At 41.2% G+C, this 25,556-nt stretch overlaps 2 protein-coding genes across 3 annotated transcripts in view; one reads left to right on the top strand and one right to left on the bottom strand.

The window, feature by feature from the left end:
• Positions 1-14,258, bottom strand: part of mmp21 (matrix metallopeptidase 21) — a 59,436-nt gene extending 45,178 nt beyond the window's left edge. Inside the window, exons 1-6 of the mRNA XM_060940356.1 lie at positions 13,879-14,258; positions 13,546-13,622; positions 10,626-10,722; positions 4,682-4,753; positions 3,129-3,203; positions 2,938-3,021 (exon numbers count right to left, since the gene is read on the bottom strand). Coding sequence (XP_060796339.1) covers positions 2,938-3,021; positions 3,129-3,203; positions 4,682-4,753; positions 10,626-10,722; positions 13,546-13,608 — 391 coding nt within the window. The 5' untranslated portion in view covers positions 13,609-13,622; positions 13,879-14,258. The remainder of the gene's footprint in view (positions 1-2,937; positions 3,022-3,128; positions 3,204-4,681; positions 4,754-10,625; positions 10,723-13,545; positions 13,623-13,878) is intronic.
• Positions 14,259-14,430: 172 nt separating this feature from the next.
• Positions 14,431-25,556, top strand: part of LOC132897921 (elongation of very long chain fatty acids protein 6-like) — a 92,831-nt gene continuing 81,705 nt past the window's right edge. For both annotated transcript variants that reach the window (XM_060939201.1, XM_060939200.1), the window contains exon 1: positions 14,431-14,608. In XM_060939201.1, the coding sequence (XP_060795184.1) occupies positions 14,523-14,608 (86 nt within the window). In that variant the 5' untranslated portion in view covers positions 14,431-14,522. The remainder of the gene's footprint in view (positions 14,609-25,556) is intronic.

Genomic DNA, 25,556 nt, shown 5'->3' with positions numbered 1-25,556 from the left:
TTTCTCTTTACAACAGTCTGTAAACGTCTGGGGACTGAGGAGACAAGTTGCTCAAGTTTAGGGATAGGAATGTTAACCCATTCTTGTCTAATGTAGGATTCTAGTTGCTCAACTGTCTTAGGTCTTTTTTGTCGTGTCTTCCGTTTTATGATGCGCCAAATGTTTTCTATGGGTGAAAGATCTGGACTGCAGGCTGGCCAGTTCAGTACCCGGACCCTTCTTCTACGCAGCCATAATGCTGTAATTGATGCAGTATGTGGTTTGGCATTGTCATGTTGGAAAATGCAAGGTCTTCCCTGAAAGAGACGTCGTCTGGATGGGAGCATATGTTGCTCTAGAACCTGGATATACCTTTCAGAATTGATGGTGTCTTTCCAGATGTGTAAGCTGCCCGTGCCACACGCACTAATGCAACCCCATACCATCAGAGATGCAGGCTTCTGAACTGAGCACTAATAACAACTCGGGTCGTCCTTCTCCTCTTTAGTCCGAATGACACGGCGTCCCTGATTTCCATAAAGAACTTCAAATTTTGATTCGTCTGACCACAGAACAGTTTTCCACTTTGCCACAGTCCATTTTAAATGAGCCTTGGCCCAGACAAGACGTCTGTGCTTCTGGATCGTGTTTAGATACGGCCTCTTCTTTGAACTATTGAGTTTTAGCTGGCAACGGCGGATGGCACGGTGAATTGTGTTCACAGATAATGTTCTCTGGAAATATTCCTGAGCCCATTTTGTGATTTCCAATACAGAAGCATGCCTGTATGTGATGCAGTGCCGTCTAAGGGCCCGAAGATCACGGGCACCCAGTATGGTTTTCCGGCCTTGACCCTTACACACAGAGATTCTTCCAGATTCTCTGAATCTTTTGATGATATTATGCACTGTAGATGATGATATGTTCAAACTCTTTGCAATTTTACACTGTCGAACTCCTTTCTGATATTGCTCCACTATTTGTCGGCGCAGAATTAGGGGGATTGGTGATCCTCTTCCCATCTTTACTTCTGAGAGCCGCTGCCACTCCAAGATGCTCTTTTTATACCCAGTCATGTTAATGACCTATTGCCAATTGACCTAATGAGTTGCAATTTGGTCCTCCAGCTGTTCCTTTTTTGTACCTTTAACTTTTCCAGCCTCTTATTGCCCCTGTCCCAACTTTTTTGAGATGTGTTGCTGTCATGAAATTTCAAATGAAGCCAATATTTGGCATGAAATTGTAAAATGTCTCACTTTCGACATTTGATATGTTGTCTATGTTCTATTGTGAATACAATATCAGTTTTTGAGATTTGTAAATTATTGCATTCCGTTTTTATTTACAATTTGTACTTTGTCCCAACTTTTTTGGAATCGGGGTTGTACAACGATGGTCACTAACCAAAGCAATACATCCCATCAAGGATTACGGTCGTGCTGAAAGACATCAAATTAAAAGTCTCAAATTTGATTTAATAAAAGGCAGCGGCAAAGAAGAAAGTAAGTATTCAGCCTTGATTTAAAAAAAAAAAACTGAAAGATGCAGGTCCTTTGTATTGATTAACGTAGGAAATACGCTCAGTATAATATGGATTTACCACCAAAATTTTATCACATGCATGTATTTATTATTTTGAAAACACACCAGCCGGCTGATCTGGCTGGTGTTTTAATTGTGCGACAGTAATGACGTAAATCCCAGCATGACGGAGTAGTGTCCGAAAGCGTTTTTTCATTTTACCAATGAGCTCACTATATAGTCCTCTATGTAGTAATTCCCTATATAGGGAGTAGTGAACAAGTGAGCGATTTCGGACGCAGGGCGTGAGCGTGCGCGGCTGTTCGAGCTGCGGCAGACTCAAGCGTGCAAAGGCGCGACAGTGAAGTGTTCACCTACTTTTAGCTAGTGTGTGCCTCGCCATCAAAAAGCCTCATTTTCATCGATAACCCATCGTAAAGCACGGCGAGCTGGAATGTGACCGGAGCTTAAAGTGCCATTCCACCACTGAATGTATTCTTTGGCATAAAATACAATATATTTTGACAACATATATAAATGGTATCACTAGATAGAGAAATCTTTTAGCTTCAAAATGATATATCAAACATAATTTTTTGACAACGACAAGTATATTAATTTTGCAACCAAAGTCACCTACCCTTTTAATTTCCGCGCGTGATGTCATCGGCAGGTTCCCCTTCTTGTGTACCACGTGATGTGTGACGTGGCACATATTATCAGCAATGGCGGATAGAACGCGATAAAAATAATACCAATAAATCTAGCTAACTGAAAGATTAACTCAATTTTTCGCAATTTTTTTGGCCCCCATATACGAGGAGAAATGACTCTCTCACTTTGGGGGTTTCCTGGTCTAAAAATAGACCGACACGTGGTACACAAGAAGGGGAACCTGCCGATGACATCACGTTTCACTACCGCGCGGAAATTAAAAGGGTAGGTGACTTTGGTCGCAAAATTAATATACTTGTCGTTGTCAAAAAATTATGTTTGATATATCATTTTGAAGCTAAAAGATTTCTCTGTCTAGTCATGTTGTCATAAAATATATCGTATTTTATGCCAAAGAATACATCCAATGGTGGAATGGCACTTTAATGAGGCGGACGTGACGTCGGATGCAACCCAGCAACTGTACCCGACTACGAGTAAAAATTATCCTCAACTTGAAAAAAAATTCGCAGCCCACTACATGGTGCTGTTGAGAAACACTGATCTAATGTACATGTGACAAATAAAATAAACATTCTTCTAACACACCAAAACCCAAGTAGTTTGACCTTTTCAGAGAACTGAACAGAGCACAGCGGGGCGGATTATCTGAGCACTGTGATGGATCTGACAGTAAGACACACCTTGACGAAGTACACACTCCGTGAACAAGGCTTGGCCATTGAGACGGGCCCACACACACACACACTCATGGTGTCTCACCGTGTTCTCTCAGTGTGGTGGGCAGCACTTCTCTCTTCAGTGAGCCGCAAGGAAAGAACAGGGGCAGAGGCGTGGAGTTTTCTCCTGCACACACACACACACACACACACACACACACACACACACACACACACACTAAATAACTTCCTATTTCATGTTACTAAACTGTACAGAGCCGTGTTTTTTCTTACTTTCGATGATGAGTTGAGACAAAACCTCAGCCGTGCCTGTGTGTTCACCGAGGGGCTTCAGACCCAGAGCTTCAACTACACACACACACACACACACACACACACACACACACATTAATTATCAGCTCATTAGCTAATACAGTAAGGAGAAAGGCAGCAGGCGTGTGTGAATGTCACCCCTGTGTAAGAGTCTGAGCTGCTGAACAAACATCCTGAGTGTTACGACTGCGCAAATCACTTTACGGAGCTGTTATTACACTCAGCACACGTTCACACAGGACACACACTCACGCTCATTCAGTGAGGGGTCATTACAACGGAAAATAAAACACCGGCAGCTGCTTACAGATCAGCTGTGGCTGCAGGTCGCGAGTGGTTTTCTGAGACTTTTTTTTTTTTTCCTTAATATTGTTGGGCTTTACACTATATATGTCATATAGAGTAGAGTGGGGTAATACGCCCCCGTAGGGTAATACGCCCCCGGCCTGTTTTACCCAAAATAACCACCAGATGGCGCAAAGTTACATTTCTATTGTTGCTATGGACTGGCTTGACAACGGGGATATACAAATATCCACTGTGGATCGCATATCAGCAACGCAGCGGAGAGAAATCAAATTTCATGGTAAGTGATATAATTTTCAGATATCAGTAAAACTGTATTTAGATAGCTGCTATTTCGTCAGATATCACAGCTGTGTATGTGGTACGAGTAGACAAGTCAGTACGTTAAAAAAAATACATTAGGTATAAAAAGTTGAATCACATTTTGAAAGTAAGACCCTTTTTTGTAAAAGTGTAGTCTGTGGGGTAAAACGCCCCCTTAATGGCGGGGTAAATGGCCCCCCAGGGGGCATCGTTTCCTTTTATCATAATTACTGTATTTCATACATTTCTGAATAGCAGATACATAGTTTTTAATAACATCTCGCTTACCTGGTTGAGTAAAGCAAGTAATTTGAACTTAATATTAAAAATAATTGAAATTAAAAAAAAATTAAATTAAAATGCGAAATATAATAAAATAATGCATTTATTCATTAATTCAGGGATATTTTCTTGTTTCTTTTACATTATAGGCTTAAGTAAACACTTTTGCTATCCAAACAGCTTTCTTTGAGTGAGGGGGCCTATTGCCCCACCTCAGGGGGCCTTTTACCCCACTGGGGGGGTAAAAGGCCCCCTTGGCACAATGTTTTTGTTAAAAAAAAAAATTAAGTATTAACTTTAGGCAAACTTTAGGTGGCATTATTGTTCATGTCACTGTTGTCAAAAACTATGATTAAAACTAAACACATGGTTCATTTCAACTTGGAGAAAAACTGAATTTTCCTTAAGGGGGGCTTTTTCCCCCCACTCTACTCTACAGTAGTTAATTTATTTAAATAATCTAAAAATAAGTTCATTTACAGCACTGCAGCAGATGTGTTGCTTAAAAAAAATCAAATACACTCAGCGGCCACTTTAACAGGAACTTCTTGTTGATTCTAAGGTCCCTGGTGGATGGACGTTAGGGTGTTCCTAATAAATTGTCCGGTGTGTGTTTCACTCACCTAACGACGCCGTCGCTTTCCCCACCACGTACACGTGTTTTGCGTTCCACTGTTCTCTCACCGTGTTCCACTCTGTAAACATAAACAACAGGACACGCTCAGGGGGACGACGTGAACCGTATGAGCTCAGCAGGTCGGGTTCCTGAGGGTCCTGCGGAGTTCATCAGGCGCCTTGAATAAAAACGGGTTAAAAAAATAAAATCGCTTAAATATCGTATAGTTCTGTTTGAAGAATAGTGGAACAATCTATAGTTTACGCCAACGTAAATAAATAATAAATAATGCGTCTTTCTTACTTCTAGAATGTATCAGTACTCTGCGAGTCCTCTAATGCCCCTTTTCCACCAAATCAGTTCCAGGGCTGGTTCGGGGCCAGTGCTGGTGCTGGTTCACAACTCGTTCAACTTGCGAGCCAGCTGAGAACCAGTTTGCTTTTCCATAGCTCGCGGTGCTAAGGGGAGCCACGTCATTACGTCGCTGTATACGTCAGTTACGTTTGCATAAACCTTGGCGCGAACATCGAAGCAACAACAATAATAATAATAATGGCTGACTTCGCGTTTGTACAGCTGCGGCTTCTCGTCGCTTAAAAATGGCGATCTTTCACAGTCTTGCTATTGTTGTTGGTCTTAACAACTCCGCCCCCCCGCTGACGTAAGAGGTTCTTTCCTCTGGCCCAGCAGAGAGTTGGTGCTAGCCTGGAACCGGTTTTTCTGGCCCCAGAGCCAGTTCTTTGTCAGTGGAAACAGAAAACCCGGTTCCAAACTAAGCACTGGCCCCGAACCAGCCCTGGAACTGCTTTGGTGGAAAAGGGGCATAACACCGTTCTGTATCACACAGGGTTCCATGTAGAACCGCTTTAGAAAGCTAGAACCATAATTTAACAACAACAATCTACACTAAATGTTGGGTGGGTTCAAATCAGGGATCCTCAGGAGGATCGAGACAGCGAGGCATCACGGACATCGCTGGATCCTTGATGCTGCCTGTTACCCATAAATTTCTGCGGCAGCTTCCTGAAGTGACAGGAAAAACTTAAAAAAAAAAAAAAAACTGATCATGATCTAACTTCACTGAAAAGTGATTTTGTGCTATTTTAGAACCATGTGACTGTAAATAAATTAAAAAGTACATTTGATATGATCTGTGAGGCATCTCTTCACCAACTAGCTCCCTCTCTGGTTTAGTTACACGGCGTCCTGACATCACAAACGCAATCCTAAAACATCATTCGAAACGAATGTCCTTAGAAGACGCCTTCGGTCGAAAGTCCTGCCTGATGAGACCCCCATCTGTTACAACAACGACCTTCTGTTTCAAACGCAGCTCGAAAGATTCATATTAATATTTTTAGGCTGAGACTCAAATCAGGGCACATCTGACCCCTACTGGCCAATCTGTGTTACTGCATTAACTAAAATAACTTTTTATAACAACTGGTTTATGAGTTCATACTTTAAGTGATTATGAAATTAATGTGGCACGGGACAGATCCGATATCCAGAATCATGACTGATTGAATACCAGGGAAAAACAAACAACAACAAAAAAATTGCTAGATTGGATAGCAGAGGAAAAAAAGAAATTTGCGTTGCGGAAAATTGTTTTTGGAGCTGTAAATGTATTGTTTGTTATTGATTTTTTACATTTATACTTTATACTATTTACAACGCAAGTGAATTTTTGAAAGCGGAATTTTGGGGGGTTTTTTTCCCTTTGCATTTTCTAAGTGCTTCGCTTTAAAAAAAAATTAAAACATTTTTACAGCTTTGTAGTTTTTTTTTTTAAAGAAAAACAGACGGATATCGATATTATCTGATGCTCAAGGTTTCAGTATCAGAACAGAAAAAGTGGCAGTGTTTTAGCTCTACAGTGGGGCAAAAAAGTATTTAGTCAGTCAACAATTGTGCAAGTTCTCCCACTTAAAAAGATGAGAGAGGCCTGTAATTTTCATCATAGGTATACCTCAACTATGAAAGACAAAATGAGAAAAAAAAATCCAGAAAATCACATTGTCTGATTTTTAAAGAATTTATTTGCAAATTATGGTGGAAAATAAGTATTTGGTCAATAACAAAAGCTCATCTCAATACTTTGTTATATACCCTTTGTTGGCAATGACAGAGGTCAAACGTTTTCTGTAAGTCTTCACAAGGTTTTCACACACTGTTGCTGGTATTTTGGCCCATTCCTCCATGCAGATCTCCTCTAGAGCAGTGATGTTTTGGGGCTGTCGCTGGGCAACGCGGACTTTCAACTCCCTCCAAAGATTTTCTATGGGGTTGAGATCTGGAGACTGGCTAGGCCACTCCAGCACCTTGAAATGCTTCTTACGAAGCCACTCCTTCGTTGCCCGGGCGGTGTGTTTGGGATCATTGTCATGCTGAAAGACCCAGCCACGTTTCATCTTCAATGCCCTTGCTGATGGAAGGAGGTTTTCACTCAAAATCTCACGATACATGGCCCCATTCATTCTTTCCTTTACACGGATCAGTCGTCCTGGTCCCTTTGCAGAAAAACAGCCCCAAAGCATGATGTTTCCACCCCCATGCTTCACAGTAGGTATGGTGTTCTTTGGATGCAACTCAGCATTCTTTCTCCTCCAAACACGACAAGTTGAGTTTTTACCAAAAAGTTCTATTTTGGTTTCATCTGACCATATGACATTCTCCCAATCCTCTTCTGGATCATCCAAATGCTCTCTAGTAAACTTCAGATGGGCCTGGACATGTACTGGCTTAAGCAGGGGGACACGTCTGGCACTGCAGGATTTGAGTCCCTGGCGGCGTAGTGTGTTACTGATGGTAGCCTTTGTTACTTTGGTCCCAGCTCTCTGCAGGTCATTCACTAGGTCCCCCCGTGTGGTTCTGGGATTTTTGCTCACTGTTCTTGTGATCATTTTGACCCCACGGGGTGAGATCTTGCGTGGAGCCCCAGATCGAGGGAGATTATCAGTGGTCTTGTATGTCTTCCATTTTCTAATAATTGCTCCCACAGTTGATTTCTTCACACCAAGCTGCTTACCTATTGCAGATTCAGTCTTCCCAGCCTGGTGCAGGTCTACAATTTTGTTTCTGGTGTCCTTTGACAGCTCTTTGGTCTTGGCCATAGTGGAGTTTGGAGTGTGACTGTTTGAGGTTGTGGACAGGTGTCTTTTATACTGATAACGAGTTCAAACAGGTGCCATTAATACAGGTAACGAGTGGAGGACAGAGCAGCCTCTTAAAGAAGAAGTTACAGGTCTGTGAGAGCCAGAAATCTTGCTTGTTTGTCGGTGACCAAATACTTATTTTACTGAGGAATTTACCAATTAATTCATTAAAAATCCTACAATGTGATTTCCTGGATTCTTTCCCCCCATTCTGTCTCTCATAGTTGAAATGTACCTATGATGAAAATTACAGGCCTCTCTCATCTTTTTAAGTGGGAGAACTTGCACAGTTGGTGGCTGACTAAATACTTTTTTGCCCCACTGTATACATCAATCATACACGGGTTTGCGAACAATTTTTTTAATGTGTATAAAAAGAAATAATTCAACACTGACCACAGTAACAGATTTGACCAAATTCACCAAAAATCAAAATTGTTTACCTCTTCCAATCCGTTCTTTAAAAAAAATGCTGATGATAGTAATATGATAAACTCATATACTGAGTCGAAATACCAGCTGCTGTGTCAAAACTTCCTCTGGCATATTAGACTTTGTTGAAATAGTGTCAGGGTGCGTCAAGGGTGTATGGGCTCTCCCTTCCTATTCCTCTTGGTAGTCGACTTTGTATTGAAGAGGGCTATGAACAACCAAAGGGGAGGTATAGAACGGAACAACGTGCGCTCAACGGATTTGGATTTTGCAGACGATATTGCTCTCTTAGCCGAGCAGTGTCGAGAGCTACAGATGATGACTCATAGCCGAAAGGAAAACGCAGTTGGTCTTTGCATCAGTGTAGAAAAAATAAAAGTCCAGAAAATCATTACAAATAAAGACACGCTTATATTAATAAATGGAACACCAGCTGAAGAAGTAAGCAGACCAGTTCACATACCCAGGGAGTAACTTTTCAAAAGATGGAGATGCAGAGACGGACTGAAAGTGCCGAACGTGTATAAAAGGCAAAATAAGGTTGTTTATTTAAAAATGCCGTTTCTTTATACATGAGCTGTACTGGTGCATAACTAGACATCTGTTAGGTGACGATGAGTAATTACTGCATGATTAGTTGTAATAATGTGCAATAAAGACTTTACTAAAAAACAAAGATTTGAGCATGAATTATTACGTCCATGTGCGGACTTTCAGGGAGCATCGAGCGACTGCGGTTTACAGCTTTAAGAGCGAATAAAAGCCGAACAATTCACTGAGAATCCACATGTCTCACATGGACGTCTAGTTTATTCGTTTTTGTGTGATTGAGTCTATAGCACACCTTTAATAAAGTGTCTGTTAGGAATGATTACAATTAATCATAATTATGACTCATTCTGACATGTTTGATATGTTATAATACGGGTCGTGATCTATATAAAAAGTATGATATCCCTCATCAAAACATTCCCGTGCAGGGATTGGCCAAGGATGGCTCATGTGACACAAAACAGTTCCACCACTGATTAAGGAATGCATCTTGTGACGTCAAAAAAAAAAAAAAAAAAAAGGTGCGAGTCAGTCATGGTGTATCCTGGATACATCAGGAACTGACGTCACAATTTCAAGCTGCACGGCCGACTCGAGTCACAGCTGTGGCTCCGTGAGCATTTCTGTATGTGGAGCTCTACGGATCATGAGCATGCCCAGCGAGGCAGGCGATAGCATGGTGCAAACAAACAAACAAATAAATAAGTGGTTTAAAAAAGTGATAGCATGGTACGAATGAATGAACGAATAAATGGCTTGAAAAAGTGACAGCATGCTACAAATAAATAAATAAATAAATAAATAAATAAATTTAAAAAGTGATTGCATGGTACAAACAAATAAACAAAGGGTTTAAAAACTGACAGCATGCTACAAATAAATAAATAAATAAATACAATCGTTTAAAAAGTGATCGCATGGTACAAACAAACAAAGGGTTTAAAAAGTGACAGCATGCTACAAATAAATAAATAAATAAATAAATAAATAAAAAGTGATAGCATGGTACAAACAAATAAATAAAGGGTTTAAAAACTGGCAGCATGCTACAAACAAACAAACAAACAAACAAACAACAAATAAATAAATGGTTTTAAAAAGTGATAGTATGGTACAAAAAAATAAATAAGCAAATAAATAAATAAAGAGTGATAGCATGGTACAAATAAATAAGCAAATAAATAAATAAATAAAAAAAGTGTGATAGCATGGTACAAATAAATAAATAAATTGTTAAAGGTGCTAGCATGCTGCAAATAAAAAAAAAAATTAATAAATGGTTTGAAAAGTGATAGCATGCTACAAATAAATAAAATAGTTTTAAAAAATGATAGTTTGGTACAAATAAATAAATGGTTTAAAAAAGTTATAGTATGGTACAAATAAACAAATAAATAAATAAATAAACAAGCAAATAAATAAATAGAGTGATAGCATGATACAAATAAATGAATAAATAAATAGTTAAAAAGGTGATAGCATGCTACAAATAAAAAATAAATAAATGGTTTAAAAAACTGATAGCATGGGTCAAATAGATAGATAGATAGATAGATAGATAGATAGATAGATAGATAGATAGATAGATAGATAGATAGATATTCAAAAAAGGTGATAGCTTGGTACATTGCACTTACGCAGGTCGAAGGTCACTCCGACAAACAACAGTACATTCTCCTTAAAATAAAGATTCACTACAAATAATATTTCACTCCATATGTCTTTCATATAAAACACAGCACACACAGTGGATACCTGAGCGCGCGCACACACACACACACACACACACACACACACACACACACTGACCTTCTTTGTGTGTACTGCTCTCAATACACCATCTTACAGCTTTGACCGCTCTGGGACTGGTGAACACCAGACCGCCGTATTTCTCTGGATTAAACAGCTGCGCACACACACACACACACACACACACTTAGGCAGACAGACAAGCATATTTGTCATTTACCATTTTATTTTAATCCATAATGCTCACCTGGCTCCATACTGCATTCCCTCTGAGTAACAAACAAACTGGAAACTCTTTCATTCAAACCAAAAAAAAGTTCAGTCATCTGTCCTTTCTCTGCATTCTATAAATTTCTGTGCAAATCTCTCCTTTGTCTCATCTCCTTTTGGTTTCTCTTCTCCTCATTCTGCATTCTTCAGTCGGTGCTGATAATGCATTCCAGCGCAGGAGAGCTAATCTAGTGGGCGTGTCTCTCAGTCGAATAACATGACTGTCACTGATTGGCTGCATGGATCTACATTCTGGATGAGAAAGAAATCAGCCCCAGCTTCGCTTCTCACTTTTTCACACCATTCTGTGTGTTGTGACTCACGAACATCAGTGGTGCTGTTGTGCGTTTACAGAAATCCGAAATAATCCAACGTTCGTTAACAGCAAATAATCTGGTATAAATGTAAGATTTCATGAGAGATGAAAGGCTTTCCTGCTGTGTTTTATCTTTGATGGACAGAGCAGGGCTCAGCGCCACCGGCAGGTTTATACCACACGCTCCTCATGAGCTCATCATCTGCCTGAGAAACTACAGAGTGTAATCGGTGAGGTCATCACAGCTGGTGTCCAGGGGATGTGTGAGATCTGATACGAACGTCATCTGATACTAACCCCATCTGATACTGACCTGATATGATACCAACCTGCTGTGATACTAACCCGATCTGACAGACGAGTCAGAGACACAAACTGAAATGCCAGGACAGGGACGAGTGTAGCCGAGTGTCCACACGCTGCCAGCTCCTGAAAAACACACAGCCAGACATCCAGGATCCACAGTGAGCCGAGATCAGCTCAAACATCTGGCTGCTGATCAAACACAAAATAACAGAAGAGAACGGGACTGGAAAAGATTTTTAGAAACTGTAAATGTGGACAGATCCATTTTGCTAGGATTGATATTATATTTATCATTTTAAAGCTTTAGGAACCTTTAAAACTAGTTAGTTAGTTCGCTAGTTATTTAGTTATGAGTTACTTAGGACTAATTAGTTAGGAGTTACTTAGCAGTCAGTAGTTTTTAAAAGTTAGTTTGTAAAGTTAGTTAGGAATTACTTAGTAGTTTTAAAGTTTCAGTTTGTCAGTTAGTTAGAAGTTTTTACTTAGTAGCTTTTTAAGTCATTTGGGAGTTAGCAGTTTGTAAAGTTAGTTAATTAGTTAGTCATTTTTAAAGTTAGTTAGCTCACTAATTTAGTTATGAGTTACTTAGCACTTTTTAAAGCTAATTAGTTACTTAGTAGTCAGTAGTTTTTAAAGTTAATAGTCTGCAAAGTTAGTTAGTTGGGACTTACTTAGTAGTTTTAAAGTTTGTCAATAAGTTACAGTAGTAGCTTTTAAAGTCATTTGGGAGTTAGTAGTTTGTAAAGTTAGTTAGTTAGTTAGTACTTGGTAATTGGTCATTTTTAAAGTTAGTTAGTTAGCTCGCGAGTTATGAGTTATTTAAGACTTTTTAAACCTAATTAGTTAGGAGTTACTTAGTAGATTTAAAGTTTGCCAGTTAGTTAGTTAGTTAGTTAGTATTTACTTAGTAACTTTTAAAGTTATTTGAGTTGTGAGTTTGTAAAGTTAGTTATTTTTAAAGTTAGTTAGTTAGTTAGTTAGTTAGTTAGTTAGTTAGTTAGTTAGGAGTTTTTACTTAGTATTTTTTTAAAAAGTTATTTGGGAATTAATAGTTTGTAAAGTTAGTTAGTTAGTTAGTTAGTTAGTTAGTTAGGATTTACTGAGTAGTTAAATTGTTTTTTTTAGTTCATTAGTTAGTAGTTTTTAATGTTAGTTAGTTAGTTAGTTAGTTAGTTAGTTAGTTAGTTAGTTAGTTAGTTAGGAGTTGCTGAGTAATTTTTAAAGTAAGTTAGTTAGTTAGTTAGTTAGTTAGTTAGTTAGTTAATTAATAAGTACATAGTAGCTTCTAAAGTTAGGTTCTCACAGGTTCTGAGTCCTGGTCCTGTTCTGCACATTTGAGTGTTTCTGCTCCTCTAACACACCTGAGTTAACTGACCAGCTAATAAACAGTTAACTCAAGTGTATTAAATGAGAGAAAGCATTAACCTGTGCAGGACAGGGGGCTTTCCAAGACCAGGGCTGGGAATCATCATCACCACTGCGATGAGAGGATTTCTCACACTCTCATGACTCTTGCTCTATCTTCCGTTAAGGTTGGTAAGTCTTCATCTAAGAACCTGGCATCATCTGCTAACTGGTCAACGTATGTCTTCTTCGGGCGACCAACTGGATTTTGGCCATGCAAGGGTCTCCATAGAAGGACATCACTAATCACATTGTTTTTGCTACATCATGAATGACCAGCTAGCTCTAGGCGTAGTCTTCGCTCGTTCTCAAACAACACAAGATACTCTTGGAAGGTTTCCATTGAGCTCTTCAATCGTAGGTTGTGTCCTCCTGTCAACATTTAAGACGGCTCTTCGGATTCTCATGTACAGTATGTCCCATCTAGAGCCTTTTCTAGTTGGCAGGTCAGAGCCCATGATATTGCACAGATTCAACAGTAGATCTAAAGAACTCCCATTTCAGGTCTTTCGGGAGATTTGACTTTCATTTACCAAATATTGTCTGGTTTTTTCAGAGCAGTCCAAGTTTTGACTTTTCGTATCTCCATGTCTTTTTCAGAAGATTGTAGACTACATTACTGCCAAGATACACAAAATCATCAACAGAATTGATTTTGCTGCTCCATATCACTGATGATCTTACCTTGATGTACGGATCTGCTCCACTCTCGCTCTCTCTGGGTTCTTTCAACACCAACACCTTCATTCTGTCACCTGTAACTGCAACACAAAACAGTGCAGTGTGACCCAGGGCCAGTGTGCATGCTTATCAACGGTTATAAGCAGTGAGTAAGCACAATGCCCATGGAACAACGCCTTAGGAGAAACACACATGCACCAAGCTGATAACAGAGAACTGCACACAGAGGAATGCAAGCTGCTTAAATCCCACACAGGGTTTCCACAGAGACTCACAGTTTCTCCTTTTTAAACACAAGCACTAAACTGGACTAGAAATAAAGTGCAATAAACAAACCTGCAGCTCCTGATCTTCATAAACAAGGGCTGTTTACTGTGTGTGTACACTTCCTCTTACTTTCTCTCTCTCATATTAGACAGCATTGAAACTTACGAATTGCTATAACACATCAATAAAAATATAAAATGCACTTCCTATCCTGGGTTTGTTTACATTTCTGTCTTATGTATTATATATAAAGTAACATAGCACCACATGACCTGCACTATAATTCAAAATTAAAGCTCGATTTTCGTGAAATGACAGTTACACTTCGCGAGATATATTTATGCAACTAGAATTTAAATAAGTTAAAATAATTAATGTTATATACGTATCACTGAAATATGTTCTAAAGTAAAACGTGTGTTTTTATTTCAGGAAATCGTTCTTCCAAACGAAACACTTATCTGAAACCACAACAAGGAAGTAGAAGCGGTCAGAGTGATTTCATTGGTTGGCTGCGAACTTTTAATCCCGCCCTGCAATCTACCATTGGTTAGTACCACCCAGCTTCCTGAGCTGTGATTGGTTAACAGGAAAAAGGTGATGCTGGAAGGTGGGGCATCAGCCATGATTTAATCAATGATAGTCACTCGAGCTCAGATGATTCCCTTTCAACCAAACTGAGTTTATTCAAACTAATAAAAATAATTTAAAAAATGAATGGGACATTATTTACAGGGTATTTTGATTTCGAGCGGCGTTTCGATGAAAAAGTCGCATTTAAATGGTTTGAGGAAAACTGGTGAGTAAACCGACCAATCCACTTTCTGTCTGTCTGTCTGTCAGTGGGATATTATAAGACACTGTCTCTCTCAGTGGGATATTATAAGACACTGTCTGTCAGTGGGATATTATAAGACACTGTCTCTGTCAGTGGGATATTATAAGACACTGTCTGTCAGTGGGATATTATAAGACACTGTCTGTCAGTGGGATATTATAAGACACTGTCCGTCTCTCAGTGGGATATTATAAGACACTGTCCGTCTCTCAGTGGGATATTATAAGACACTGTCTGTCTGTCTGTCTCTCAGTGGGATATTATAAGACACTGTCTGTCTCTCAGTGGGATATTATAAGACACTGCCTGTCAGTGGGATAAGACACTGCCTGTCTGCCTCTCAGTGGTATATTGTAAGACACTGCCTGTCTGTCTCTCAGTGGGATATTGTAAGACACTGTCTGTCTCTCAGTGGGATATTGTAAGACACTGCCTGTCTGTCTCTCAGTGGGATATTGTAAGACACTGCCTGTCTGTCTCTCAGTGGGATATTGTAAGACACTGCCTGTCTGTCTCTCAGTGGGATATTGTAAGACACTGCCTGTCTGTCTCTCAGTGGTATATTGTAAGACACTGCCTTTCTGTCTCTCAGTGGTATATTGTAAGACACTGCCTGTCTGTCTCTCGGTGGTATATTGTAAGACACTGCCTGTCTGTCTCTCAGTTGGATATTATAAGATACTGTCAGTCTCTCAGTGGGATATTATAAGACACTGCCTGTCTGTCTCTCAGTGGGATATTATAAGACACTGTCTGTCTCTCAGTGGGATATTATAAGACACTGTCTGTCTCTCAGTGGGATATTGTAAGACACTGTCTGTCTCTCAGTGGGATATTGTAAGACACTGTCTGTCTCTCAGTGGGATATTGTAAGACACTGTCTGTCTCTCAGTGGGATATTTAAGACACTGTCTGTCTCTCAGTGGGATATTATTATAAGACACTGTCTGTCTCTCAGTGGGATATTATTATAAGACACTGTCTGTCTCTCAGTGGGATATTATTATAAGACACTGTCTGTCTCTCAGTGGGATATTATTATAAGACACTGTCTGTCTCTCAGTGGGATATTATTATAAGACACTGTCTGTCTCTCAGTGGGATATTATTATAAGACACTGTCTGTCTCTCAGTGGGATATTATTATAAGACACTGTCTGTCTCTCAGTGGGATATTATTATAAGAGACTGTCTGTCTCTCAGTGGGATATTATTATAAGACACTGTCTCTCTCAGTGGGATATTATAAGACACTGTCTCTGTCAGTGGGATATTATAAGACACTGTCTGTCAGTGGGATATTATAAGACACTGTCTGTCAGTGGGATATTATAAGACACTGTCTCTGTCAGTGGGATATTATAAGACACTGTCTGTCAGTGGGATATTATAAGACACTGTCCGTCTCTCAGTGGGATATTATAAGACACTGTCTGTCTGTCTGTCTCTCAGTGGGATATTACAAGACACTGTCTGTCTGTCTCTCAGTGGGATATTATAAGACACTGTCTGTCTGTCTCTCAGTGGGATATTATAAGACACTGTCTGTCTGTCTGTCTCTCAGTGGGATATTATAAGACACTGTCTGTCTCTCAGTGGGATATTATAAGACACTGCCTGTCAGTGGGATAAGACACTGCCTGTCTGTCTCTCAGTGGTATATTGTAAGACACTGCCTGTCTGTCTCTCAGTGGTATATTGTAAGACACTGCCTTTCTGTCTCTCAGTGGTATATTGTAAGACACTGCCTGTCTGTCTCTCGGTGGTATATTGTAAGACACTGCCTGTCTGTCTCTCAGTTGGATATTATAAGATACTGTCAGTCTCTCAGTGGGATATTATAAGACACTGCCTGTCTGTCTCTCAGTGGGATATTATAAGACACTGTCTGTCTCTCAGTGGGATATTATAAGACACTGTCTGTCTCTCAGTGGGATATTGTAAGACACTGTCTGTCTCTCAGTGGGATATTGTAAGACACTGTCTGTCTCTCAGTGGGATATTGTAAGACACTGTCTGTCTCTCAGTGGGATATTTAAGACACTGTCTGTCTCTCAGTGGGATATTATTATAAGACACTGTCTGTCTCTCAGTGGGATATTATTATAAGACACTGTCTGTCTCTCAGTGGGATATTATTATAAGACACTGTCTGTCTCTCAGTGGGATATTATTATAAGACACTGTCTGTCTCTCAGTGGGATATTATTATAAGACACTGTCTGTCTCTCAGTGGGATATTATTATAAGACACTGTCTGTCTCTCAGTGGGATATTATTATAAGACACTGTCTGTCTCTCAGTGGGATATTATTATAAGACACTGTCTGTCTCTCAGTGGGATATTATTATAAGACACTGTCTGTCTCTCAGTGGGATATTATTATAAGACACTGTCTGTCTCTCAGTGGGATATTATTATAAGACACTGTCTGTCTCTCAGTGGGATATTATAAGACACTGTCTGTCTCTCAGTGGGATATTATAAGACACTGTCTGTCTCTCAGTGGGATATTATAAGACACTGTCTGTCTCTCAGTGGGATATTATAAGACACTGTCTGTCTCTCAGTGGGATATTGTAAGACACTGTCTGTCTCTCAGTGGGATATTGTAAGACACTGTCTGTCTCTCAGTGGGATATTGTAAGACACTGTCTGTCTCTCAGTGGGATATTGTAAGACACTGCCTGTCTGTCTCTCAGTGGGATATTGTAAGACACTGCCTGTCTGTCTCTCAGTGGGATATTGTAAGACACTGCCTGTCTGTCTCTCAGTGGGATATTGTAAGACACTGCCTGTCTGTCTCTCAGTGGGATATTGTAAGACACTGCCTGTCTGTCTCTCAGTGGGATATTGTAAGACACTGCCTGTCTGTCTCTCAGTGGGATATTGTAAGACACTGCCTGTCTGTCTCTCAGTGGGATATTGTAAGACACTGCCTGTCTGTCTCTCAGTGGGATATTGTAAGACACTGCCTGTCTGTCTCTCAGTGGGATATTGTAAGACACTGCCTGTCTGTCTCTCAGTGGGATATTGTAAGACACTGCCTGTCTGTCTCTCAGTGGGATATTGTAAGACACTGCCTGTCTGTCTCTCAGTGGGATATTGTAAGACACTGCCTGTCTGTCTCTCAGTGGGATATTGTAAGACACTGCCTGTCTGTCTCTCAGTGGGATATTGTAAGACACTGCCTGTCTGTCTCTCAGTGGGATATTGTAAGACACTGCCTGTCTGTCTCTCAGTGGGATATTGTAAGACACTGCCTGTCTGTCTCTCAGTGGGATATTGTAAGACACTGCCTGTCTGTCTCTCAGTGGGATATTGTAAGACACTGCCTGTCTGTCTCTCAGTGGGATATTGTAAGACACTGCCTGTCTGTCTCTCAGTGGGATATTGTAAGACACTGCCTGTCTGTCTCTCAGTGGGATATTGTAAGACACTGCCTGTCTGTCTCTCAGTGGGATATTGTAAGACACTGCCTGTCTGTCTCTCAGTGGGATATTGTAAGACACTGCCTGTCTGTCTCTCAGTGGGATATTGTAAGACACTGCCTGTCTGTCTCTCAGTGGGATATTGTAAGACACTGCCTGTCTGTCTCTCAGTGGGATATTGTAAGACACTGCCTGTCTGTCTCTCAGTGGGATATTGTAAGACACTGCCTGTCTGTCTCTCAGTGGGATATTGTAAGACACTGCCTGTCTGTCTCTCAGTGGGATATTGTAAGACACTGCCTGTCTGTCTCTCAGTGGGATATTGTAAGACACTGCCTGTCTGTCTCTCAGTGGGATATTGTAAGACACTGCCTGTCTGTCTCTCAGTGGGATATTGTAAGACACTGCCTGTCTGTCTCTCAGTGGGATATTGTAAGACACTGCCTGTCTGTCTCTCAGTGGGATATTGTAAGACACTGCCTGTCTGTCTCTCAGTGGGATATTGTAAGACACTGCCTGTCTGTCTCTCAGTGGGATATTGTAAGACACTGCCTGTCTGTCTCTCAGTGGGATATTGTAAGACACTGCCTGTCTGTCTCTCAGTGGGATATTGTAAGACACTGCCTGTCTGTCTCTCAGTGGGATATTGTAAGACACTGCCTGTCTGTCTCTCAGTGGGATATTGTAAGACACTGCCTGTCTGTCTCTCAGTGGGATATTGTAAGACACTGCCTGTCTGTCTCTCAGTGGGATATTGTAAGACACTGCCTGTCTGTCTCTCAGTGGGATATTGTAAGACACTGCCTGTCTGTCTCTCAGTGGGATATTGTAAGACACTGCCTGTCTGTCTCTCAGTGGGATATTGTAAGACACTGCCTGTCTGTCTCTCAGTGGGATATTGTAAGACACTGCCTGTCTGTCTCTCAGTGGGATATTGTAAGACACTGCCTGTCTGTCTCTCAGTGGGATATTGTAAGACACTGCCTGTCTCTCTCTCAGTGGGATATTGTAAGACACTGCCTGTCTGTCTCTCAGTGGGATATTATAAGACACTGCCTGTCTGTCTCTCAGTGGGATATTATAAGACACTGCCTGTCTGTCTCTCAGTGGGATATTGTAAGACACTGCCTGTCTGTCTCTCAGTGGGATATTGTAAGACACTGCCTGTCTGTCTCTCAGTGGGATATTGTAAGACACTGCCTGTCTGTCTCTCAGTGGGATATTGTAAGACACTGCCTGTCTGTCTCTCAGTGGGATATTGTAAGACACTGCCTGTCTGTCTCTCAGTGGGATATTGTAAGACACTGCCTGTCTGTCTCTCAGTGGGATATTGTAAGACACTGCCTGTCTCTCTTTCAGTGGGATATTGTAAGACACTGCCTGTCTGTCTCTCAGTGGGATATTATAAGACACTGCCTGTCTGTCTCTCAGTGGGATATTATAAGACACTGCCTGTCTGTCTCTCAGTGGGATATTGTAAGACACTGCCTGTCTGTCTCTCAGTGGGATATTGTAAGACACTGCCTGTCTGTCTCTCAGTGGGATATTGTAAGACACTGCCTGTCTGTCTCTCAGTGGGATATTGTAAGACACTGCCTGTCTGTCTCTCAGTGGGATATTGTAAGACACTGCCTGTCTGTCTCTCAGTGGGATATTGTAAGACACTGCCTGTCTGTCTCTCAGTGGGATATTGTAAGACACTGCCTGTCTGTCTCTCAGTGGGATATTGTAAGACACTGTCTGTCTCTCAGTGGGATATTGTAAGACACTGCCTGTCTGTCTCTCAGTGGGATATTGTAAGACACTGTCTGTCTCTCAGTGGGATATTGTAAGACACTGTCTGTCTCTCAGTGGGATATTGTAAGACACTGTCTGTCTCTCAGTGGGATATTGTAAGACACTGTCTGTCTCTCAGTGGGATATTGTAAGACACTGCCTGTCTGTCTCTCAGTGGGATATTGTAAGACACTGCCTGTCTGTCTCTCAGTGGGATATTATAGGACACTGTCTGTCTGTCTCTCAGTGGGATATTATAGGACACTGTCTGTCTGTCTCTCAGTGGGATATTATAAGACACTGTCTGTCTCTCAGTGGGATATTGTAAGACACTGTCTGTCTCTCAGTGGGATATTGTAAGACACTGTCTGTCTCTCAGTGGGATATTGTAAGACACTGCCTGTCTGTCTCTCAGTGGGATATTGTAAGACACTGCCTGTCTGTCTCTCAGTGGGATATTATGAGACATTGTCTGTCTCTCTTTCAGTGGGATATTATGAGACACTGTCTGTCTGTCTCTCAGTGGGATATTATGAGACACTGTCTGTCTGTCTCTCAGTGGGATATTATAAGACACTGTCTCTCTTTCAGTGGGATATTATAAGACACTGTCTGTCTCTCAGTGGGATATTGTAAGACACTGTCTGTCTCTCAGTGGGATATTGTAAGACACTGTCTGTCTCTCAGTGGGATATTGTAAGACACTGCCTGTCTGTCTCTCAGTGGGATATTGTAAGACACTGTCTGTCTGTCTTTCAGTGGGATATTATGAGACATTGTCTGTCTCTCTTTCAGTGGGATATTATGAGACACTGTCTGTCTGTCTCTCAGTGGGATATTATAAGACACTGTCTCTCTTTCAGTGGGATATTATAAGACACTGTCTGTCTCTCAGTGGGATATTATAAGACACTGTCTGTCTCTCAGTGGGACATTGTAAGACGCTGTCTGTCTCTCAGTGGGACATTGTAAGACACTGCCTGTCTGTCTCTCAGTGGGATATTGTAAGACACTGCCTGTCTGTCTCTCAGTGGGATATTATAGGACACTGTCTGTCTGTCTCTCAGTGGGATATTATAGGACACTGTCTGTCTGTCTCTCAGTGGGATATTATAGGACACTGTCTGTCTGTCTCTCAGTGGGATATTATAAGACACTGTCTGTCTCTCTTTCAGTGGGATATTGTAAGACACTGCCTGTCTGTCTCTCAGTGGGATATTGTAAGACACTGTCTGTCTCTCTTTCAGTGGGATATTGTAAGACACTGTCTGTCTGTCTCTCAGTGGGATACTGTAAGACACTGTCTCTCTTTCAGTGGGATATTATAAGACACTGTCTGTCTCTCAGTGGGATATTATAAGACACTGTCTGTCTGTCTCTCAGTGGGACATTGTAAGACGCTGTCTGTCTCTCAGTGGGACATTGTAAGACGCTGTCTGTCTCTCAGTGGGATATTGTAAGACGCTGTCTGTCTCTCAGTGGGATATTATAAGACGCTGTCTGTCTGTCTCTCAGTGGGATATTGTAAGACACTGTCTGTCTGTCTGTCTGTCTCTCAGTGGGATATTATAAGACACTGTCTGTCTCTCAATGGGATATTATAAGACACTGTCTGTCTCTCTTTCAGTGGGATATTATAAGACACTGTCTGTCTGTCTCTCAGTGGGATATTATAAGACACTGTCTGTCTGTCTCTCAGTGGGATATTATAAGACACTGCCTGTCTATCTGTCTCTCAGTGGGATATTATAAGACTCTGTCTGTCTGTCTCTCAGTGGGATATTATAGGACACTGCCTGTCTGTCTCTCAGTGGGATATTATAAGACACTGCCTGTCTGTCTCTCAGTGGGATATTACAAGACACTGCCAGTCTGTCTCTCAGTGGGATATTATAAGACACTGTCTGTCAGTGGGATATTATAAGACACTGCCTGTCTGTCTCTCAGTGGGATATTATAAGACACTGTCTGTCAGTGGGATATTATAAGACACTGCCTGTCTGTCTCTCAGTGGGATATTATAAGACACTGTCTGTCAGTGGGATATTATAAGACACTGTCTGTCTCTCAGTGGGATATTATAAGACACTGTCTGTCTCTCAGTGGGATATTGTAAGACACTGTCTGTCTCTCAGTGGGATATTGTAAGACACTGTCTGTCTCTCAGTGGGATATTGTAAGACACTGCCTGTCTGTCTCTCAGTGGGATATTGTAAGACACTGTCTGTCTGTCTTTCAGTGGGATATTATGAGACATTGTCTGTCTCTCTTTCAGTGGGATATTATGAGACACTGTCTGTCTGTCTCTCAGTGGGATATTATAAGACACTGTCTCTCTTTCAGTGGGATATTATAAGACACTGTCTGTCTCTCAGTGGGATATTATAAGACACTGTCTGTCTCTCAGTGGGACATTGTAAGACGCTGTCTGTCTCTCAGTGGGACATTGTAAGACACTGCCTGTCTGTCTCTCAGTGGGATATTGTAAGACACTGCCTGTCTGTCTCTCAGTGGGATATTGTAAGACACTGCCTGTCTGTCTCTCAGTGGGATATTATAGGACACTGTCTGTCTGTCTCTCAGTGGGATATTATAGGACACTGTCTGTCTGTCTCTCAGTGGGATATTATAGGACACTGTCTGTCTGTCTCTCAGTGGGATATTATAAGACACTGTCTGTCTCTCTTTCAGTGGGATATTGTAAGACACTGCCTGTCTGTCTCTCAGTGGGATATTGTAAGACACTGTCTGTCTCTCTTTCAGTGGGATATTGTAAGACACTGTCTGTCTGTCTCTCAGTGGGATACTGTAAGACACTGTCTCTCTTTCAGTGGGATATTATAAGACACTGTCTGTCTCTCAGTGGGATATTATAAGACACTGTCTGTCTGTCTCTCAGTGGGACATTGTAAGACGCTGTCTGTCTCTCAGTGGGACATTGTAAGACGCTGTCTGTCTCTCAGTGGGATATTGTAAGACGCTGTCTGTCTCTCAGTGGGATATTATAAGACGCTGTCTGTCTGTCTCTCAGTGGGATATTGTAAGACACTGTCTGTCTGTCTGTCTGTCTCTCAGTGGGATATTATAAGACACTGTCTGTCTCTCAATGGGATATTATAAGACACTGTCTGTCTCTCTTTCAGTGGGATATTATAAGACACTGTCTGTCTGTCTCTCAGTGGGATATTATAAGACACTGTCTGTCTGTCTCTCAGTGGGATATTATAAGACACTGCCTGTCTATCTGTCTCTCAGTGGGATATTATAAGACTCTGTCTGTCTGTCTCTCAGTGGGATATTATAGGACACTGCCTGTCTGTCTCTCAGTGGGATATTATAAGACACTGCCTGTCTGTCTCTCAGTGGGATATTACAAGACACTGCCAGTCTGTCTCTCAGTGGGATATTATAAGACACTGTCTGTCAGTGGGATATTATAAGACACTGCCTGTCTGTCTCTCAGTGGGATATTATAAGACACTGTCTGTCAGTGGGATATTATAAGACACTGCCTGTCTGTCTCTCAGTGGGATATTATAAGACACTGTCTGTCAGTGGGATATTATAAGACACTGTCTGTCTCTCAGTGGGATATTATAAGACACTGTCTGTCTCTCAGTGGGATATTATAAGACACTGTCTCTCAGTGGGATATTATAAGACACTGTCTGTCTCTCAGTGGGATATTGTAAGACACTGTCTGTCTCTCAGTGGGATATTGTAAGACACTGTCTGTCTCTCAGTGGGATATTATAAGACACTGTCTGTCAGTGGGATATTATAAGACACTGCCAGTCTGTCTCTCAGTGGGATATTATAAGACACTATCTGTCAGTGGGATATTATAAGACACTGCCTGTCTGTCTCTCAGTGGGATATTATAAGACACTGCCTGTCTGTCTCTCAGTGGGATATTATAAGACACTGTCTGTCAGTGGGATATTATAAGACACTGCCAGTCTGTCTCTCAGTGGGATATTATAAGACACTATCTGTCAGTGGGATATTATAAGACACTGCCTGTCTGTCTCTCAGTGGGATATTGTAAGACACTGCCTGTCTGTCTCTCAGTGGGATATTATAAGACACTGCCTGTCTGTCTCTCAGTGGGATATTATAAGACACTGCCAGTCTGTCTCTCAGTGGGATATTCTAAGACACTGTCTGTCAGTGGGATATTATAAGACACTGCCTGTCTGTCTCTCAGTGGGATATTATAAGACACTGTCTGTCAGTGGGATATTATAAGACACTGTCTGTCTGTCTCTCAGTGGGATATTATAAGACACTGCCTGTCTGTCTGTCTCTCAGTGGGATATTATAAGACTCTGTCTGTCTGTCTCTCAGTGGGATATTATAAGAATCTGTCTGTCTGTCTCTCAGTGGGATATTATAGGACACTGTCTGTCTGTCTCTCAGTGGGATATTATAAGACACTGCCTGTCTGTCTCTCAGTGGGATATTACAAGACACTGCCAGTCTGTCTCTCAGTGGGATATTATAAGACACTGTCTGTCAGTGGGATATTATAAGACACTGCCTGTCTGTCTCTCAGTGGGATATTATAAGACACTGTCTGTCAGTGGGATATTATAAGACACTGCCTGTCTGTCTCTCAGTGGGATATTATAAGACACTGTCTGTCAGTGGGATATTATAAGACACTGCCAGTCTGTCTCTCAGTGGGATATTATAAGACACTGTCTGTCAGTGGGATATTATAAGACACTGCCTGTCTGTCTCTCAGTGGGATATTATAAGACACTATCTCTCAGTGGGATATTATAAGACACTGTCTGTCAGTGGGATATTATAAGACACTGTCTGTCTGTCTCTCAGTGGGATATTATAAGACAATGTCTGTCTCTCAGTGGGATATTATAAGACACTGTCTGTCTCTCAGTGGGATATTATAAGACACTGTCTGTCTCTCTCAGTGGGATATTATAAGACACTGTCTGTCTCTCAGTGGGATATTATAAGACACTGTCTCTCAGTGGGATATTATAAGACACTGCCTGTCTGTCTCTCAGTGGGATATTGTAAGACACTGCCTGTCTGTCTCTCAGTGGGATATTGTAAGACACTGCCTGTCTGTCTCTCAGTGGGATATTGTAAGACACTGCCTGTCTGTCTCTCAGTGGGATATTGTAAGACACTGCCTGTCTGTCTCTCAGTGGGATATTGTAAGACACTGCCTGTCTGTCTCTCAGTGGGATATTGTAAGACACTGCCTGTCTGTCTCTCAGTGGGATATTGTAAGACACTGCCTGTCTGTCTCTCAGTGGGATATTGTAAGACACTGCCTGTCTGTCTCTCAGTGGGATATTGTAAGACACTGCCTGTCTGTCTCTCAGTGGGATATTGTAAGACACTGCCTGTCTGTCTCTCAGTGGGATATTGTAAGACACTGTCTGTCTCTCTTTCAGTGGGATATTGTAAGACACTGCCTGTCTGTCTCTCAGTGGTATATTGTAAGACACTGCCTGTCTGTCTCTCAGTGGGATATTGTAAGACACTGTCTGTCTCTCTTTCAGTGGGATATTGTAAGACACTGTCTGTCTGTCTGTCTCTCAGTGGGATATTATGAGACACTGTCTGTCTCTCTTTCAGTGGGATATTATAAGACACTGTCTGTCTCTCTTTCAGTGGGATATTATAAGACACTGTCTCTCTTTCAGTGGGATATTATAAGACACTG

The sequence above is a fragment of the Neoarius graeffei genome, chromosome 14 (genome assembly GCF_027579695.1).
Source record: "Neoarius graeffei isolate fNeoGra1 chromosome 14, fNeoGra1.pri, whole genome shotgun sequence".
Classification (NCBI taxonomy): Eukaryota; Metazoa; Chordata; class Actinopteri; order Siluriformes; family Ariidae; genus Neoarius; species Neoarius graeffei.
Note: the sequence above shows the minus strand (reverse complement) of the source record. Positions and strands in the feature narration are given on the sequence as shown.